This window comes from Staurois parvus, unplaced genomic scaffold (genome assembly GCF_062004578.1).
Source record: "Staurois parvus isolate SC_StPar_1 unplaced genomic scaffold, SC_StPar_1.0 ptg000780l, whole genome shotgun sequence".
NCBI classification, from domain to species: Eukaryota; Metazoa; Chordata; class Amphibia; order Anura; family Ranidae; genus Staurois; species Staurois parvus.
This window is the reverse complement of record NW_028318576.1, coordinates 335,999-357,002: the sequence shown is the minus strand read 5'-3', so window position 1 is coordinate 357,002 and position 21,004 is coordinate 335,999. Positions and strand designations below refer to the sequence as shown.

Sequence of the window (21,004 nt, the reverse complement as noted above, 5' to 3'; positions counted from 1 at the left end):
TTTCTTCTTCCTGGCTCTCTCACTCACTGCTGGTACCTATTACTATTTCCGGGAAAACTAAAAGTTCTATGTGAAGCCCGACCTCTCCTTAGCAACCGATGATGTCATTAGTTGATAGAGCGTGGGCAATTGTAATAGATAGCAGCAGAAAGGGGGAGAGAGCCCGGAGGAGGAATGGTATGTGCTCTCCCTGCCTACCCCCTCCATTGACACACCACTGTGTGACCCAGTCATTCTGCTTGGTGCCCCCCAGGGCCAGACACCAAGTGCCCCTTCAGAAAGCACCCGCCAGTGGCCCGACACACTCTAGTTTGGAAGCTGGAGAGGAACTGACAGGAGAAGAGCCTGGAGGGGGAGCCAAGACAGAGTGTATCTGCTGGAGTTGGTGAATAACACCGTGAATCTGTGATTCAAGGCAGTAAATTTTTATTGAAGCTAGTTGATGTCTGTTAAATAATTTAATAGTATATGCAAAAAAAAAACTGGCCTCCTGGGCCTTCAGCAATGATAAAAGATTTAGTTAATCTTTCTAAAAAAAAACAAAAAAAAATATGCAGATAAGGGGCATCTAAAGAAAAGAACAACTATGCAGCTTTGACTAAAGTTGAATAATTCCTTTTCTATGGGTGAAGGCCATTTCATACCTTCCAAAGCCATGCAAAAATACTCCTAGTGATGGTGTTCCCCTTTTCTGACTTGTTGCTAGGATGTTGACAAAATGCTCCTAGCCCTTGAAACTCACCAGTTCAAAACCTAGTGCCTGCTCGGTTCAATATCTTTCTCCTTTGCAACAGCACTGAGCTCAAAGCCACTGTGTTAGGATAGATAGAGAGCGTGCACGCATGGGATTGAGTTGCCCTGAGTGCTAGATACTGTAGGTGAGGTTCACCACTATTGTTAAAATAGACCCCCCCACACAGTACTCAAAACAAATATAAATAAATAAATCTGTAAAATATGTCAAATTAACTACTTTCTGTGCACCCTATAGCAGACTCACTGCTACAGGATGGGCGTTCTGTGCAAAATCACGTATATACATGTGATTTTTCATTTCCGCCACTGGGGGGTGAGCTGCTACCGCCGGAGCACCGCTTCTGCTGTGATTGGACACAGCAGAAGCCGATCAACAGGTGCCAGCCAATGGATGAGTGCCGGCACCTGTTGATCACAAAGGAGACTGACAGAACACAGCTCTGCCTATGTAAACAAGGTAAAGCTGTGTTTTGTAAATGGCGATCTGCTAGATTGCTTAGTAAAAACAAAAAAATGTACACACAAAAACACTGGCTAGGCACACAATTAACCCTTTGATCTCTTTAGATGTTTAACCCCTTCCCAATCAGTGTCAGTATAGTGTCAGTGTATATTTTTAGCACTGATCACTGTATTAGTGTCACTGGTTCTCACAGAGTGTCAGTTAGTGTCAGACTGTCTGCTGCAACATCGCAGTCCCACTATAACTCGCTGATTGCCACCATTACTAGTATAAAACCAAAATATCAGTATGTATACCGCCCTTTGTAGATGTCATAACTTTTGTGCAAACCAATCAATATACGCTTATTGGGATTTTTTTTTACGGAAATATGTAGCAGAATACATTTTATGAAATTTGATTTTTCCAATTTTTTTATTGGATATGCTTTACAGCAGAAAGTAAAAAGTATTGTTTAAAAAAAAAAAGTTGGTGTTTTTTAGTTTATAGCGCAAAAAAAATCAAAAACCCAGAGGTGATCAAATACCACTAAAAGAAAGCTCTCTTTGTGGGGAAAAAGTACATAAATTTCATTTAAGTACAGCATTGCATGACCGTGCAGTTGTCCGTAAAAGTAACGCAGCGCCGTATTGCAAAAAATGGCCTGGTCATGAAGGGGGGTAAATCTTCTGGAGGGCAAGTGGTTAAGTCAGATTGAATCAGGAAAGAAGCTGTCACCCAGCTGTGCAATCACTCAACTGCGTTAATGAATCTATATCAAATACTGGTGAAGTGCTTCCAATATGACATAAAAAAAACAAGTTTCATATACTGTATCTTCATACTATAACCCTTTATTAGAAATATTCAGTATCATTTTGTGAATGTGCAAAAAGAAATACATACTGTATATAGCTTTTGAAGCATAAAAAGCAAAAAAACATGTTCAATGTAAGAGTCCCATTTGTAGAATCCTCAATCAATATATCAATTCTTGTCAGAACAGCAATAAGACTTCCTTTAGCGAGAATAAACACCACTGTGCCCTTCACCACACCTCATGGGTATCTGCTCACCTTATATCTTGGCCCCCACTGCAAAAGGAGGGTTACTTGCGCTTTTTTTTTATACTTGAGACCAGGGGCGGACTGACAACTCATGGGGCCCCTGGGCAATAAGGGATCATGGGGCCCCTGTGTCCTTGCCCAAACTCAAAAAAAACTATGAAAAAGGTACCAGGGGCATCTCATGGGGCCCCCTACTGACCCCGGGCCCTCAGGCAGTGCCCGAGTTTCCAAATGGTCAGTCCGCCCCTGCTTGAGACCACGATCTTCTTCAGCATTCACCTGATCATTACCGATCTCCCAGGAATAGATATATTAAAAGGAACATTTAATAGTGCAGACCACTAGTTTATTTCCATAAGAAAGTTAAAATTCTACTCACATGTTAAAAAGTTCATAGAGACGTATAACAGGCTATAAGCATACTCGACTTTACAAAATGCAAAATGGGCTCCAAGCTTCGCCCAGCGTAATGAGGTCATTACCCACTGACATGTTGCACCCCCAGAGCCTTTGAGAAAGTCAAGTATGCTAAAAGCCTGTTATATGTCTCTATGAACTTTTCAACATGTGAGTGGAATTTTAACTTTCTTATGGAAATAAACTAGCAGTCTGCACTATTGGATGCACTATTGGATGTTCCTTTGCTTCCTTTTAATATATCTATTCCTGGGAGCTCGATAATGAACAGGTGAATGCTGAAGGGGATCGTGGTCTTGAAAGAGAATTGAAAGAAAAGCGCAAATGACCCTCCTTTTGCAGTGGGGCCCATAAAATAAGGTGAGGAGATACCCATGAGGGGTGGTGAAGGGCACACTGAAGGAAGTCTTAATGCTGTTCTGACAAGAATTGGTATATCGGTTGAGGATTTCATGAAGATTGGTTAGTGTATGGGGCTCTTACATTGGACTACATACTTTTTGTTTTTATACTTTAAAAGCTATATATGTATTTTTTGCACATTCACAAAATGATGCTGCATACTGGGGGGATCTGTTTATGATAAAGGGTTATGGTATGAGGATATATGATATTTGATTTGTTATGTCATATTGGAAGCGCTTCATATTTGATATAGATTTACTACTTTTATTAACTCGGTCTTCTTTAGTTTAGCAATGAAAGTATCTAAACCCAAGAGCAAAGATGTAATATATTGCAGCATACCAGTCCTTAGGTGTGTTGGCTACATATAGTGTTCTTTTTTCCATTATATTCACCTAATGATCCTGCCAGTAACACACACTTACATTCCTAGAATGACAAATATCATTCACCCTACTGTATCAGGTCAAGGGAAACAAGATAAGACTGCAGAACATCACTCATGCCATTCTTTAGTACTCAGAGATAGCTCTGAACAATGTAATTGATAACAGTCAGCCAGGCAGAAAGCGGGGGTCGGGGGGTTCACAAGATCAGCTCACAAGATTTCTGGGAAGATTACCATGTCAACAGAACAAAAGGAACTAAATAAGAGAAGTACATTGTTAAGCAGTCCATAGATCTGGCAGGGCCATTGTACAGAAGTCGATCAATAGATCGACTTCTGCACAACCACCCTGCCCATACATGGGTCAAAATTCATCTGGTCCCTGATGAGCTGTCCAAATTTCATCCATGTATGGCTGACTTTAGAGTTTACATACCCCTTAAAGTGTTACTAAACCACAACAGTAAAGTCAGTCTGTATATGCAGTAAGGCATGCTGGTTATACTCACTGTGGAACCTAAGGGGTTAATACTCTGCATTGTGTAAAAAAGGCCATTTAATCCTGCTTTCTTTGCTCCTCCTCTTGTTCAAATGTCCATGTCTTATCTCCTGATAGGACAGACTGAACCCGTAGCCACATGCACATGCTCAATTTAGTGTGTATTGCTAGAGAAGGTTTTTTTTCTTGGGGGGGAGTGAGGTGCATGTGATCAGCACAGGGTCAATCAGCACTGTCCAGACTTAGGTCAGGGGTTTTGCATCGTCCTAGAGCAGAAAGAAAACTCCTCCTACAAGCTTTAACCAGTGCTCAGCAGGACACTGATATAAGTCACAAGACTGCTCTAATTGCTGATGAGAAAAGTTATTTAGCAGTTTATATTTACGAAAATAATTGCACTTCCATGTTATGTGTACTGTGGGAGACCAGATATAGTGAATGCAGGGTCCTGGGTTTAGTAACACTTTAAAACTGCACTAGTTTAACTTCAGCCTCTCTGCTTAGGCATGAGGACCAGCAATGAGTGCAAGAGTGTTAGATAAATATGGATAAATAGACAGACAGACAGACAGACACACAGACAGACAGACAGACAGACAGACAGATAGATAGATAGATAGATAGATAGATAGATAGATAGATAGATGCATAAATAGACTAAACTTTAATCTTCTTACCTAGAACCTATACTTTTGTGCCCTAAACTTTACTCCTATTTTATCCCAAATAGCCATTTGTCTGATATCTTCTTGGTTTGCATGTACCTGAATATTAAGTATGCCCACAACATTTCCTAAGAGCTATTTCACTGACTAGACTTTAGATTAAAGCCATTTGGAGAAATTAATGGCCATTTGCAGTAATACCTCAAAGGACTTTCAAGTTTGAAGTTAAAAAGAAGAAAAACACATGAATGGAATTTCTCCTGGCGTTAGTGCCAACTATGGCCATTTTCTTTATATAACTAGGCCTCATGCAGCCATTAAAGTGTCATGTGTCAGTAATTTTAGGAGACAAATACATTCACAAATATCAAAGCAATAACCAGCAAGTATAAAGTGAAGGATATAGAGAGTTTCCCAGTGCTTTCGCAACTTCAAAGGAGCTGCAGATTTCTGATTTATTCTTGGCCCAGCATTTTACACTGAGAAACTCTCTACCTTTCACTCTTAGAATTAAAAAAAATAAGTATTTTGATATTTGTTTTACATGATAAAATTGCTAGCAACTTGGGGATATTATTCATTATAACAGATTCAATGTGTTGGCGTATGTGACAAATCTTTATATAGAAAACTACATCGTTATGGTTCACTATGAACTCTGGGATTGGCATCACATGAAGATTTCAAAAATAAGTCCTCATATAGAATAAAATATAGCATTTTTCTGCAGAAATAAGACAGTCTCATGCATCCACCTGCCAGATAGTTCTTTTATATGTCATAACCTTTTTGTCAGCAGTCTTCTTCAGCACATCATAACTGAGGAGATCTGAGCCTGGAAATAGCCTAGCTACTAGGATGAGTTGGAAAGTTTCCATGAGTGGTGCTGTCAGCGTGGTGCTGATTTACTAAAGTAGCAATGCACCTAGCCTACTTTTGTTTACTTTGGGTCCCATTTTTATTTTCAAATTTCACCACACAATATCTCCTTTTCAAAGTGGACACAGCTTTACAGGGCTAAGTGAGCATTAGAATCCTTTGTAAATCTAGTAGTAAATCTACCCCTAAGTTAATTGGAGTTTGTGATTGTGGATTAATTGGTTATCCTATAGTTCCTGTAAAAGTGTTACAGGAAGTTAAATGGAGTTTTACTTTCCTTTCTTAAAGCAGAGTTCCACCCAAAAGGAGAAGTTCCGCTTTAATGCTTTGTCCCCCGCTCCTCATTAAGGATTGGCACCTTTGGGGAGCGGGTACCCGAATTTGAGAGATACCCGTTCCCACTTCCGCTGTGATCGCCTAGGTGATCGGAAGCGGAAGTTGTCCTCCCCCCTCCCTCCCCGTAGTCTTCTGGGACATGTGACAGACTGCGGGGCCATTCACAAAGCGCAGCACTTCTCTCACATGCACAGTGGGCACCCAGATGTGAAGCCACAAGCTGTCACAGCCGCGTGCCCACACTAAAGATGTCGTCGCCAGGGAGAGAAGACAACTGGTGAAACCAGCGGTGGTGAGGACACCGCTGGACTGAGGGACAGGTAAGACAGTATTTTAAAAGTCAGCTGCTACAGTATTTGTAGCTGCTGACCTTTTTTCATTTAGCTGGAACTCCGCTTTAAGCTGGTCATAAACTGAGCTAATGTTATCCAGTTTTCTTCATTAGAGTGTAAGGTGAAGAGCCAACAACTCATTCTCATAAAAGTACTTTATTTATAAAGGGTACAGTGTCAAGTTACAGCAGCTTACACGTTTCTGTAAAAAACCTTCAACCCATCAAGATTTTTAACAAAATGTTTAAGCTGCTGTAACTTCTACACTGTACCCTTTTTTAATTAAAGTACATTTACCGGGAGAACAAGTTGCCAGCCTTCACCTTATACTCAAGTTCTTGCTGTGAGGATGTGTTGGGAGCAGAGTAGAAAGAAATGCTGTCTAGAGTTTAGGAGTGCTCTCTGTCAGCAGCCTCTCACTGGCCTCACCACTTTGGCAGCTTTCCTTAAAGTGGTTCTAAAGGCTAGAAAGATGCAAAAAGTAGCGCAAAAAGTAAGAAATAAAATTAAATGTAGAAATTGCTGCTTGCAAAACAAAAAATCAGTTACCGCACTACACCATCATTGCTGTCAATTAAATACATAAATAATGAAAATTATATGAAAGAAAATATCAACATATAATCAAGTCCCAAGTGAAAAATCGTAACTGTAGACCCAATATTCTGTTATTGTGTAATCAAAAACCACGTGTCTTAAAAGAAAACAAAGTACACCGCCACCAAGTAATGGTAGGAGTCTTACCGGAACATGTGGACCCTTAAACTAATAAGAGTCATAAACGCATGAATGTAATGGCCAGAAGATGCATATCCACCATAGCTCTCAAGCAGAGGAAAGATGATGGACAATCATATTGAGTGGAAAGGATCCCTTCAGACTATCCCCATCTTATAGTTTAAGGGTCCACATGTTCCGGTAAGAGTCCCACCATTAGTTGGTGGCGGTGCACTTCGTTTTTTTGAAGACATGTGGTGTTTGATTACACAATAACAGAATATTGGGATTTTTTTATGGTTCTAAAGGCTGAAGGTTTTTTACCTTCAAGTATTCTATGCATGACACAAATAAATCTTTTGTGTGCTGCTCCCCCCACAGCCCCTTTCTTATACTCATCTGAGCCCAATCTCGATCCAGCGATGTGCATGGAAGCCTCAACTATCCGGGACTGTCTCTCCACATTGGCTTCACTGCTATCAATCACAACCAATGAGCCAATGAGGAGAGAGCAAGGTTCAGGGCTGAGCCAGAACTCTTTATGTGTCTTATAAACTCATAGAGCGGGGCTCAGGATGGAGCACACACCCGTGCCCCCTTAGTGCTTTTGGGGGCACTGGTCAAGGGGGAGGAGCCAAGAAGAAGAGGATTGGGATGGCTCTGTGCAAAAGAGCAGGTAAGTATAACATGTTTGTTATTTATTTTAGATTCACTTTAACCCACTTCACAGTACCCCCGCTGCTCTTGACACTGTGCAAACACACTCCCTTTTAGTGCCCTCACCACTGTGTCAGCATTTTCTCATCTTGCCATCACTTTGACACCACTACACATCTGCACACTCTGTTTACACTACTGCACCTGCACACCCTTCCCATGCTCTTACCAGCAAGCCTTCAGCCTCAACCTTCTTCTCCATGGTACCTGATCCCATCTTCCCCTTTTACTATCACCACATCTTCTGCACCACTGTGACTGCATACCACCCTTCCACTGCTCCCTCCAGCGAGCATGCACCACCACTCACCCTCACCATTCAGCCCGACCCTATTCTCCCTGTTGCCCCAAGCCTCAACTCCTCCATTCATGCAGTTGTCCCCCATGCTCTCACCTTTATCCTAACCCTACTTCCTTCCACCTTCACCAGTTAGCTTGCACAATTTGTCCCGCTTTCATCGCTGCCCTAGACCAACCTTCCCTCTTCCGCTTTCACCACCCCACCTTAAAGTTGACCTCCTCTCTCACAATTGTACCTGCATGCCACCCCACTTTCACCAATCTGCCTGACCCACTTTCCACTCACTGTCACCAATACACCTACCAACACCCCAACTCCTGCTTTGGCCATTGCACCTGTCACCCCTACCTCCCCCATCCTCAACATTACTGGTTCTAGAGTGGTCATACTTTAGAATTAATTGATTTTAAAGGCACATTTTAAAAAACACATGTTGCTTTTTAATAGCAGATAATTGCACATATAAAATGCATATACTATTTTACCTGTCAGAAGATACTGTATGTAGGTAACACCCATACTTCATAATCCACCCACCCCTGCTGGGACATATGGTTGCATAGTATTTGGAGGGTTACAAAACCATTCTGAGCCTACGTTCTGCAACTTAGGTGGCACTACCCTACCTCCTTTGTACTCTGTGGACTATTAGAACATACCAATACTCTGTTACACTCATACTGAACTTCCTCCCATGTGCAGGCTTACCAATGCACCACCCCTTGCACTATTCAACTTATACATTAGGCACTTATGCTGCAAGCCTGATTTTAACTTTTATCTTACATGTATCAACTTATACTGGCTGACCTGAAAAATAACGGCTTGACTTTTGAAGCTATAAATAACGTAATTAAAGTAATGAGTGCTTTTATATATCTGCCTAAAGTTCTTCCTTAATTAGATAGGAGATTTCTCTGAAAATTAATTTTAATATATAACAGGCTAAACTATGTATACATTTTTGGTTTTACATATTAACTGCAAGAATGAAATTAGCATTGCTGTGTAGCTTTATTTGTAAAATATGTTTGAATTTTTGGGGATATTAAGGTGTGTAGCTTGTAATGTTCAAAGGAGAGCATATGGCTTGCCGCTCTCAATGCCTTCCAGGCAGTTAGAGAATGATGGCAAGAGGGGAAAACAGAATGATAATGAGAGGTAGAAAAAGATTAGACCATTGCTTAAAGCACGGAAGGAAGTCATTACATTGGCAGGAGAACAAATTGGTGAAGAGACAGAAAAGGATATATACTGGCTTAACAAGAGGGAAATACAAGGCAGTGTGAACAGGGGAAAAGATGTTTGTAACCCAGCCTACTGAGATCTACTCACTCCTGCCATGGTGTGTCCATGAAACTGTAAATGGCATCAAGTAGCCGAGCTTTCACAGAAAATCTGAAATGTGTATAACAGATAGGAAATGCTGTTTGCCTTTAACTGTGCTTTTTGAGGAAATGGCCATCATGTAGTATATTAATAGCAAATTAGATTGGAAGAGACACAAATGTATCTTCACACAGGCAGGTGTTTAATAATTTATTAGCAGTGGATCAGACACGGATGTAATTAATTAATGTCAACATCGTTTTTCTTTCATTATCTGTTGCAAAATTGATTTTTACTGTAAGAATTTCTTTCTTTGAAAAGCTAGTTATTTTTTTTAACTAGTTATGACTTATGTATTAAGTTGGTAATAATTTCTGTCAAAAGTTGAAAAAGTATTGTATGAAAGGTGTGGAAAAAAAGTATAGCCTTGCCCCTAGTAAACAGGTGAATTCTTGTTCGGTTTGCATTGGAACATTGTAAGCCAGAATCCGACTAGTTATTATGGTAAATACATAGGTGTTGTTTTAGTAAAGAATTCGGGAATGTTCAATCAGCTTTGTAAAATAAATTCAAGCTATTTTCACTTTGAATAATCAATCGTGCATAGGAAAAAAAATTGCTTGTACATCGTATAATTGATGTGAACCCAGCCTCATCTCATTCAATAAGCTCATCGAACAGTCACTCTGCAAAGTAACAGAAACACCAGTTGAGGCCAACTAGGGATGTCCTATATGACATAATCCTCCCCTGATCACTGCAGGTGATGCTGGAAAGGGACTGTGTAGATCACCTTAAGGCTCGTTTACACTTGCATAGACTTCAATACACATTAAATTGCCTACCTCTTCAACGTGTTTTTTTAATGTGCTTTTGATGCTTCTGAGATGCTTTGATGGTGCTTTGGTGGTGCTTTTTTGAAGCTTTAATGAATCTTTGTCAGAGTCCTTTGTGGAGGCTTTGAAGACGGTTTGAAGCACCACTAAAGTGACATTGGGTGTACTTTTTGAAACAAAGCAAAGCAAACACAACATGTAAACAGGACTGTAAGCTAGCCATTTTATTTATTGACAGGTGTTCAGAGTGCTTTAAAAAAGTGTGTCCAACGCCATGTTTTGATGCTAGTGTAAAGGAGCCCTCACACTGTACCATAGCCGCTCTTTACAGCATTCTAATAGAGGTGCAAAGTGCATGAGCAAGTGTTCATTGTATTTGAAAGTATTTGCAAAATAAGATCATAGCTTGCAAAACTCATTACACAGTCAAATATGTCCAGTTCTGCTCTGCTGCTGGGATCTACAGCACTTGTTACACCATTAGATAACTCATTTAGGACATGTGTGCATGGGCTCATATTGAGGACAGAACAACTTCTCCCCTATTACATGTAAGTGACAACGCAAAAACAGCAGAAATACCTCTTTTGTATGGGCATTCTGATCAGGTCCACCTGTTAGTTTTTCAGTGGATCTGTTTAGTAGTTCTATACAACCGCATGGACAGTTGGATGTAAACTGACTTGTGTCTGTTCACATCTGACTACCTTTGAGTTTGTCCAGGTCTAGGAAAAAAAAGGACAAGGATTGCATCTTTTTGCATTTTTGCAGACCTAATATGGCAGATCAGAGGTAGCCTTTTGTAAATGGACAACAGCATCATGGATCCACACGTTTCCGCCAGGCACAAAAACAACATCCATCCTGTTCTTGCAGCAGGGGATCTGTTCACAGATCCCCTGCTGATTAGAGTGCACTCCACTCTATGTTAAAGGAGCTGTAGGGTCCATGCACACACACATTTGTAGACATTTCATGCACCTAGCATGCATTTTCCAATGCTTTTCTGAATCTGGGGAACTGCAGGTGCCATGCACGGACTGCCATACAAGTAAATGGCTCTAAACACCTTGTAAACCCGATGTATCGGGATTTACCCATGCATGTGCATCAGATGTATTATTATTATACAGGATTTATATAGCACCAACAGTTTACTCAGTGCTTTACAATATAACGGGAGACAATACAGCAACAATGCAGTTCAATACAAGAGGGTTAGGAGGGCCCTGCTCCTTGGAGCTTACAATCTAAGTATTTTGTGAACCACAAATATCTGCTTTCTGAAAATACATTGGACCCACCTGCATGAGTAAACGGTGATACAAGAAAGCACCTGCGTTTACAAGAGTGCAGCTCATAAAGCCATTCACCATTATGACAGGCTGTAAGTAGCTTCTGCGTATTCCCAGGCAGGCAGAAAAGTACCAGGAAATTTACACAAGGCATATAAAATGCCTACAAAAGTCCTTGTGCATGAACCCTAAAGCAGGTTGATGCAGCTTGGAAGGAGGTCTACACCTGTCACTCTATTCTGAGTGATCTTTGACACAAGCCCTGTTAGTTGCTTGCATATAAAACGTTCATTATTTTACAAATACAACTTTTCATGTGTCATGTATCACATTGATAGTACACATAACACAAAAAAAATCTTTTTATCTATACATACAGTAATTTAAAAACATATAAAAAGAGATACATAGAAAAAAGGCAAGGGAAATGCCTACAATAGCTTCAAGTTAATAGTGAACATTCAATTATGACATCAACTTCCACATACAGTAGCCTCAACAACATTATTGACTCTTTTGCTCTATACTGAACAATCTGGGTCTACTTTTATAATCTTCATATCCTCTCAAGCTATTCCATGATTGGACACATGGCTACATGATTGGAGTAGTAAGTGCCAAGATGGGTAGATTCTTCCAAATTGTGCTGGCCAGCATTGATGTTCTTAGAGGGTATATGTGATTGCAGTTTAATTCATAAAAACTGCTCTGATATAAACAGATCCCTTTGCATGCTTTAGTCATTGTTGATGGTCCTGGACTATGTCCCTCTGATTGGAAGTTGAGCTTGGAGGTCTGAGCTGTCTGGCACTTGCTTCAGCACATGCATATGCTACTATATTTTATTCCCTTTTTATATATCTTCATAATTTAAACATTTTTTTTAACCTTGTGTTATGTGTAATATTGTATAACACCTGAAGTCTCAGAAGTTGTGTTTTATTGTGTGCATACTACAATAGGGATGCAGAGACCTGATTGGCTGTTTTTTTGTGCATAAAATGCTACATTATTTTACAGATTCAAAAATAACTTCATATATATCTATATAATGCAGCGGGCATTATAAATGCAAGCATAACTTTAACAATTTTTGCTTTATTTGCAGTCATCAAACTCAAACTACATGCTGGGATCACCCCAAAATGACTGAGCTTTTCCAATCTCTTGGTAAGTAAATCTCTCTGCATGTGGGCAATTCATTTTTAAAAATGGAATTAAAGTTACAACATGTCTGGTTCTATTCAGCCAGTCTTGTGAACCACACACTACTGTATTGAAAGGCTTTAGCTTTGCAGCTTTCTGTATTCCATGCTTCTAGCCTCATGGTTAGATTTTGAATGACCATGAGCCCACATGCGAGTGACCACATCAGTTTTACCAGGTTCTTGCCAGAAAGCCCATGATCTCACCCTCATGTAGGGGCCACTGCCAGAAGTGGGAGTGTAAGGTAGGTATATTTTAAAGTGTCAGTGAATACAGTGCAACAAGTCTGTATATATTACTCAGAAATGTAACACTTTAAACAACAGTTGCTTCATCTCATAATAAATCTAAATCCAAATACCATATTTAATAATCTCAATACCACAGTCACGGGACATTTAGTAACCTGCCCCACACCCAGGGCTGCTGTTAGAAACCATGGGGCCCCATACAGCTAACTTGACCTCCCTCCCCTCCCCCCACAGAACAAAAAAAAAAACAGCTTACTATGCTTCAGTTATTACGAGAAAGCTGAGTGGGGATAGCAGGAAAGCTGTTATTCAGCCTGCAGACATCACTGTAGGAAACTGTTTGTCTTCCCATGGCTGAGTAGTTACATGTAAGGGGGTGGCTAGCAAGGAGAAGATTCTGGCAATCATCCCTGCTTGAGCGACCTGAGACCCTTGCACAGAGACAGGCAACTGAGGAAACTAGGATTGACTGCTATTTTGTTGCCACTCTGAATAGTGAAGTCCACTGACATGGCAGATGGCAGGAACACCTAGTTATTGTAAAGGCTCAAGGTTTTTTACCTTCATACATTCTATGCATGAAGGTAACAAACCTTCTGTCTCCAGCAGCCCCTCCAGTCCTCATTAAAACTTACCTGAGCCCCATCTCAATCCAGCCTCGGCTCACCTGGGTCTCTTCCTCCTCATTGGCTGATACAGCAGCTAATGGCTACCACTACCATCAATCACAGCCAATGAGCCAATGAGAATAGAGCAGATGCGGGGTTGAGCCATGTGCCATGTGTGAAAGGACACATAGAGCAGCAGCTCCGGAGCGGGCCTGCTCCAATGCCCCCATAGCAAGCTGCTTGCTGTGGGGACACTAGGCAGGAGGGAGGGGCTAGGAGCACCAGCAGAAGACCCAGAAAGAGAAGGATCGGGGCTGCTCTGTGCACAACCACTGCACAGAGCAGGTAAGTATGCCATGTTTGTTATTTTTAAAAAAAAAAAACTTCCTTTATTATCATATTAACTAAAGCCAGCCATCGATCGATCAACTTGGGTACATTATGCCTGCTCATACAAGGTTTGAATCTTGGCTGGTCCCTGCTGAACGGGCCGAAATTCGAACCATCTATGGCCAGCTTAACAATCAGCATACATGATGGAAATATTTTGTTGATAGAGACAATACTTTTACTTGTAATGACAAAAAGAAAATCTTTGGGTTAATTGACACTTTGACTTTTCTCCTGATCTGTTTTTTTTCAAGGCGGTCCTTTACTTGGGGGTGGTAGTCTAACTACTAAGTGAACCTTGCATGGTTCACATTACTATATACATAGATCGCAGATAGTTGTGCAAGCAGTTTTTTAAATAAATGATCATATCTTCGTGAATACAGAAGGTGTAGTTTTCTTTGTTCATTGCGGGATGCAGGAAATCGGAATCAGTCAGGGTATACTGCCAAATAAATAAAATTTAGACATTAGCAAACAGAAACATTGTGGGCCCGCTCAGTATAACCTCTCCTACTCCCAGCAGGCCACATTCTTGCTGTTGTCCTGGAGGATGGATATCTTTTCTCTGCTCTGCTGAGAAAAGTCCTGTTTGCTAGTTAGTATTAATTAATTTAATTATGTTGCCTGCAACATCACTGCTGCGCTGGTCTCTGTATGCGGCTGTCCAGATCAGCCTTTCTTCAGCTTCACTCTGGAGTGCAATACCTGAATTCTACAGGACTGGATATTGCGGGGCTAGGCTGGAATATGACCTTTGAGGGCAAGGTTTTGCATTTTGGTGCCTTCTAGACCACAGTGTACCTGCTACATTTAAGATAGAGAGCTGTGGCATAGCCCCAGATGTGACCGTGTAAGTAGACCTGTGTGGGCTGGCCACAAAGAGTTACACTATTACTAGTATTGCTGGGCATCATTAAAAATTCCCGCTTTCTGTCAGTTTTACCATGGAAGAAGTTAATGCTGAAGGCTTGCACCCTGATATCATCCACTGGGTGGAGTGTTACACGCATACATTCCTCACTCCCCTTCTTTCCATTCAGTATTTAGAAAGCACCTTCCTGATGCTGCTTCTGATTGCAAGTGCTTTGTTCAACTTTGACTCCGGGACCCAATTCCTGCCTACCCAGCAGACAGGTTCAGGAGTATATGCGGCTCATATACTCATACCCTTTGCTAAATTACATTCTACTTTGCAGTGCACCATTCCTGGTTCTAAATGTAAAAGGGATAGTCCTGCTCTGCCAACAAACACTCGATGAACTGTTTTGTGGCTGCCTGTGGTGTACCCCCTGAAGTGCCTGACACTGACATTCTGAAAGTTTGCCCTCTGCTAGAGTTTGTCATCTTCAGAGTCCTCCCTAGCTCTTTCAGATGTGACTGCCTCCTTGGTTCTATATGTAACTGCAGTCATGCAAGACTTCATGAGCAAACTAGCCTCCATGCTCTCAGCCCGAGACCCTGTTGGATGCAGAGTCTCTTAAATCCTTATCAGACAAGCCTACACAGGACATGTTATGCATTACTTTAAAACTTTGGGATCAGCCTATGGCTTCTATCAGCACTGTCCCCAGTATAGGCTCTTTTAGGGCTCCAAGACTACCTAGACCTTTTTGGTGCACCCACTATTTTCAGTCCTCTTTTATGGAGAGTGGAAAAACCCTAGAAATTGTTGTCCTTTCTAAGTGTTTATCAGCCTTATACCCACTGAGGAGGACTTTGTTTAAAAAAAAAAAGGACTGCCCCATCTTTGGATCCAGCAGCATCCCATCATAACAAAGCGTTGACCATCCCAGCGGAGAATGCACCTATCCTTGAAGAACCCATCAATAAATGGTTGGTGTCACCTTTTCATGAACTAACCTGAGTTTCTGTGTCCCTCAATGAACTACAAGAAATGTATTTTACAGTGCAAAAAAAATCATTTTTTTAGTATTTGTCTAGAGTCCCAAGTTGCATGTAAATATATGCAAGTTTAAATTTAATTTGATTACAGTTCCTGCTTAGAAAGCATGTGTTTGCTGATACATTATCACTGCCAGAAATGTATATACAGTATGTGATTGTCATGCACAGATTTTCATGTTTGATGATTTCTTGCTGGTGCAAATTATAATGGCATATTAGAAGATTGCATACCAATCGTTTCGAGCTACGTTTGACATTACTTAATTGATTTCTTGTTCCACAATGTTTTTTTTTTTCAATAACATTACTTTATTTGCTGTCAAAACAAATGTATCCTTTATTACAGACAATATTTATGAAGCTGTGCTCTCTGTCTAATTTTAACAAATAAACGTAAATGTCTTGCAATTTATTGCCAGTAACACATACAGGTATAATACTTACAGTTCTGTTTACTCTTTTGTAAATGAAATAAAAAATAAATAAGAATACTTGGAGTTGGTACTTCTCATTAACCCTTTTGCTGCCAGAGCTGTTCTCGTATTTTTTGCACACGCTTACAAATCCATTTAGGCCTCAAGATTGCATGAAACCTCCAAAGGATTACATGTTTTTTGAAAGCAAACATCATAGAGAATACAATCGTGGCAGTTCCAATTTTTTTTATGTTACACAATATTAGCAGAAAGGTCTGGGCAACTCAAATATTCAGTAATGATACTCTATTTTAAGGCACACAAATTCAATATATTACCCACTTTTTGGGTAAAATATTAAAGATGAGATTCTGCCGAGATATCCAATAGATACCCAAGATGTCAAGCGCTCTGCTCCCTCCCCTCTACCTAGCAGCACCCACCATGTCAGTCCCAGGCGTGCAAAAACTGGGTTACATGGCAGAGGCACGCAGCCTTTACTGGGGGTGTTTGGAAGCAATCTGGTAGCTGTACAGCCGCTGGATTGCTTCCATTTGGCACTTGGCAGTTGTCTGGTCAGAAATACACACTTTCCCGCTGTGTGTGTGTAAACTGGGATGCCAGTTAGACCATGGCTCTTTTTTGACAGTTTTTAAGAAAGTTAATTTTACATAGGTATTTTAAGTTGCTAATTTGAGTGCCAGTCTGTATAATGGGAGGTATGTTCTAGCTTCTTATGGTGCCTGCTGCATTAAAAGACAATGAGGTTGATTTACTAAAGGCAAATAGACTGTGCGTTTTGCAAGTGTGCTTACACTAATTTTCCCTAGAGCTTAGTGAATGTGATGAAGCTTCACTTCGAATACCCAATCAGGTGCAAGGAAAATAAAAAAGCAGCATTTTTGCTTGCAGATGATTGTATGATGGTATAAGGCTGAGCTTTACTACATTCAATAAGCTCTGTGGAAAATAAGAGCAACTGCACTTGCAAAGTGCACAGTCTGTTTGCCATTAGTAAATACACCCCAAAGTATTTTTTGCAAACATGGATTGCCTTTAAGGTATATTTTGATTTTTCTCTACCAAGTAAAAGTACTTCCAAACATGTGAAATGTACTGAAAGACTTAAATATACTACTGCCTGGGAAACTCAGATATGCACAGTAAGTGCCTAATGGTAGAGTTTCAGCTATGATTTTAACATAAAATAATGATTTTTATATAAAAAATAAATACGAGTTATGCCACTGTCATGACCAATTTTTCTTTTCTTCCACACATAATTTTCTTTTTTTACAGGAGATTTAAACAATGTGAGGTTTTCTGCCTATCGCACTGCTATGAAGATAAGGAGACTTCAGAAAACTTTGTGTTGTAAGTTGGGGATTCCTTAAAACGTATCTCACAAACATTATGTTCTAGTATTGGAAATATTACCTTACTGGAAATGTCTAATTTATTATGTGCCAGCATCTTTCACACTCTTGTACAAGGCAAGTAGTACATACTATATCTATAGTATGCACTCTAGGTATAGAACTTAAACAATTCAGCAGCGTTGTGTCGACTTACCATTTAAAAAAAGTTCAGGATTTACATTTGCCAATGTAGTTTCACTGGCACCAGAATCTTGGTGTTTAATGATTCTGGCACATGAACTGCATGATTCCGCTGCATGAAGAAATGGGTATTGTAATAGGGCTAGTGTTTGGCTATAGTTTAGGATTTAAGTTTGGTTAATATAAGCCTTAGTGGCTCAGTGTTCTAGGGTTAAGTACCATGGGGATGAATAAGTGGTAAGGACTCACATTATCGATTATTATTGTTATGAGATAAGGGCTTACTCAACAGGTTAGTTAAGGTTTAGGAGCTTGTCATACTGTGATTGAATTTCCTGTGAACCAGCCAAAACTGAAACAGTGGGTGTCCTTGCTTGCAACACCCGGCTCATCAAACTTTCATTTGAAGATACAGGAACCAGGCAGAAAATTGTCCTCTGGACAGTGACTGCAGCCAGTCAGATGCAGTCACTATTCAGGTATTGTGACAACTGCAGGCACCAGCTATCAGAATATAATAGCTAGCAGGGAGACTACTCCATCTGTTTTGTTTAGATGGGAGTTAATATAAATTTCCTTCATTCAGCCTGTAAGCTGAACATGTGTAGGGCTAGCTTTAAGCACTAGAACAGGTTGTGTGTAGTGTTGGGGAAGGGGCTTAAGAAATGAGGGGGGTTTCTTTTAAGGATTAGGTTGTAAGAGTTAGGAAATGGAGGTTTAGGTGTTATAATTGGATAAATGTGCTTAGACCAAAAAGATATTATAACCCCTCCCTATAGCAATTCAACCAATAATGTGAAGTGAATAATAAATACCATTAATAAATAAATTTGTCCCGTCTGCGAAACGGAAAGCAACATGTCATGTCTATGTTTTGACTGTGATCTATAGCGGTACATGCTCTAAATGCTTTTGTCTTCTCTTAAAACAATAAAGTATTTTTGGCAAAAATAAATAACCATGAATAGAATGACAACTCTTGTAACTGTCCCAAAATAGAGTAAGAGAAAATTCCAGAGAGGGTCAAAAAAATGTGGGAACCACCCTTTCGTGTTGGATTCTCCATTTTTCTCCCTCTAAATGTCCATGGATTATAGCCAGATATAAGGGATTCCAATAGGTTTCCCAGTAATATACTTTAACCGGTTCCCGCCTGGCCAATAGCACAAAGGCGACCCGGCAAAACACCTCGTCCCTCCGGGTGGTCTGCGGCACGATCTGTCACCGGACTTGTACCTCGGACACGGCCGATGACAGATCTGTGTACCGGTCCAGTTTCCAGTACCATGTGACCTGCTGTTACCAATCACAGCAGGTCACCTGACAGTTGTATACAATGGATGGCTTCCTTTCATGCCATCCATTGTATACAAGTGTGTCTAGCTGTGACAGCGATCACATGCACAAGCTGGGCCAATCACAGCCCAGCTTTGTCAAGTGATTAGCTGTGGCCAAATCACAGCTAAGCACAACAAAAAACCCTGAATGAATTGGTCATTCAGGTAAATGCTTGCTTATAGTAAAGTAATTCTTTGCTAAGCAGATTGTGTAAAAAAAAAAAAAAACACTGATCACTTCCCCAAAGTAGTACAATGTTACTATTGTAACATTATACTACTTTGTTCATAGTGAAGTATGGAAATAAAATCTTAAAAAAAGAGAAACAAATGTAATAAAAAATTAAAAATAATCAATAAATTAATTAATTAAAAAAAATTATCAATTTTTTTTTTCGTACTGTCACCAGTCAGTGTCCCTGATCACCGCCATGCCAGTTATATGATGACGCTGTACTGCACTGGTGACAGTATGTAAAAAAAAATAGTGAAAATAATTCTTTTAATTTTTTAATTTTCCAAAAAATTATGACAAAAAATTACAACTTCAAAAAACTCACCATGCCTCTTATGAAATACGTTGGACTGTCTACTTTGCAAAAAGTGGTCATTTGGGGGATATCTGTACTGTTCTGACATTCTTGGACCTCAAGAAATTAGATTGGCCGTCAGTACTTCAGGATTGATCAATTTTCAGATATAAACCATAGTTTGTGAACTCTATAACTTTCCTACAAACTAAATAATACATCCTAATTTGGGTTATTTTCACCAAAGACATGTAGCAGAATACATCTTAAATTTATGAAGAACAATTATTTATTTGCAAACTTTTATAACAGAAACAAAGAAAAACGTGTTTTTTTTTCAAAATGTTTGATCTTTTTTTGTTAATTTAGCAAATAATAAAAACCCCAGTGGTGATTAAATACCACCAAAAGAAAGCTCTAGTTGTGTGAAGAAAGTGATAAAATTTTAGTTTGGGTACAATGTTGTATGACCGCGCAATTGTCATTCAAAATGTCAGAGTTCTGAAACCTGAAAAATGGCCTGGGCAGGAAGGGGGTAAAAGTGCCTGGTATGGAAGCGGTTAAGTTGGTTTTAGATGTTCCTCCCACGGGAATGCATCCGGCCAATGAACGAATCAGACAATTGAATAGCTTGTCTAAGTGTAGTACTTTAATAGGAATCAAAATCATATAGACAAAAATATTCAACTCACTTGTACAGGTGATTGTAAACCAGCACCAGTGTTTCAGTCATATATGTTTTTAAAGATGGCCACTTTGCACTTCAAGCCTCGCTTTCACTTAGCTATTCCCGGACCTGGAAGTGACGCTCCGACGTACGTTTTGCCCAAACTATTTCACTATTGGTTGATTTGCTATATGGAGGGGTTACAATATCTTTTTGGTCTAAGCACATTTAGCCACTCATGGCCACATCACCCTGAATGCACCCGATCTTGTCTGATCGCAGAAGCTAAGCAGGGTCGGACCTGGTCAGTACCTGGATCGGAGACTGCCTGGGAATACCAGGTGCTGTAAGTGAAGAATTTTTTGCATGGACCAAAATTGAATTAACCCTCAGGTGGTACTAATTTTGTACTTATTGCACTTTATGAAGTTTATTGTTTGGGCAAATGTAGGAATTATCTATTTATATTTTATTTGCATGTTGTAAGTGTCAGTCACACTTAATTAGGGGCAGCTTCACTTAGAATAGAATAACACTGAGACAAGATTTGTCTAGGGTCACTACTGTTGGCCCACGTTTTGGGGGCCTTACACTATATAGAGTGATTAGTTATAGGGATTATTTGTATATACACAACCCTTCTACTGTATATTGTATTTTGATTTTGGTATGTGTGTGTATATATATATATATATATATATATATTTATATATACATAGAGAGAGAGAGCCTACTTATTCTATCTTTTATT

General features: G+C 39.9%; 1 protein-coding gene and 1 pseudogene across 9 annotated transcripts in view; both read left to right on the top strand.

The window, feature by feature from the left end:
• The window catches only part of UTRN (utrophin), a 943,118-nt gene that overhangs the window by 805,488 nt on the left and 116,626 nt on the right, over positions 1-21,004 (top strand). For all 9 annotated transcript variants that reach the window (XM_089654601.1, XM_089654598.1, XM_089654599.1 and 6 more), the window contains 2 exons: positions 12,490-12,551; positions 17,460-17,534. In XM_089654601.1, coding sequence (XP_089510727.1) covers positions 12,490-12,551; positions 17,460-17,534 — 137 coding nt within the window. The remainder of the gene's footprint in view (positions 1-12,489; positions 12,552-17,459; positions 17,535-21,004) is intronic.
• LOC149444732 (5S ribosomal RNA) lies at positions 20,488-20,606 on the top strand (annotated as a pseudogene).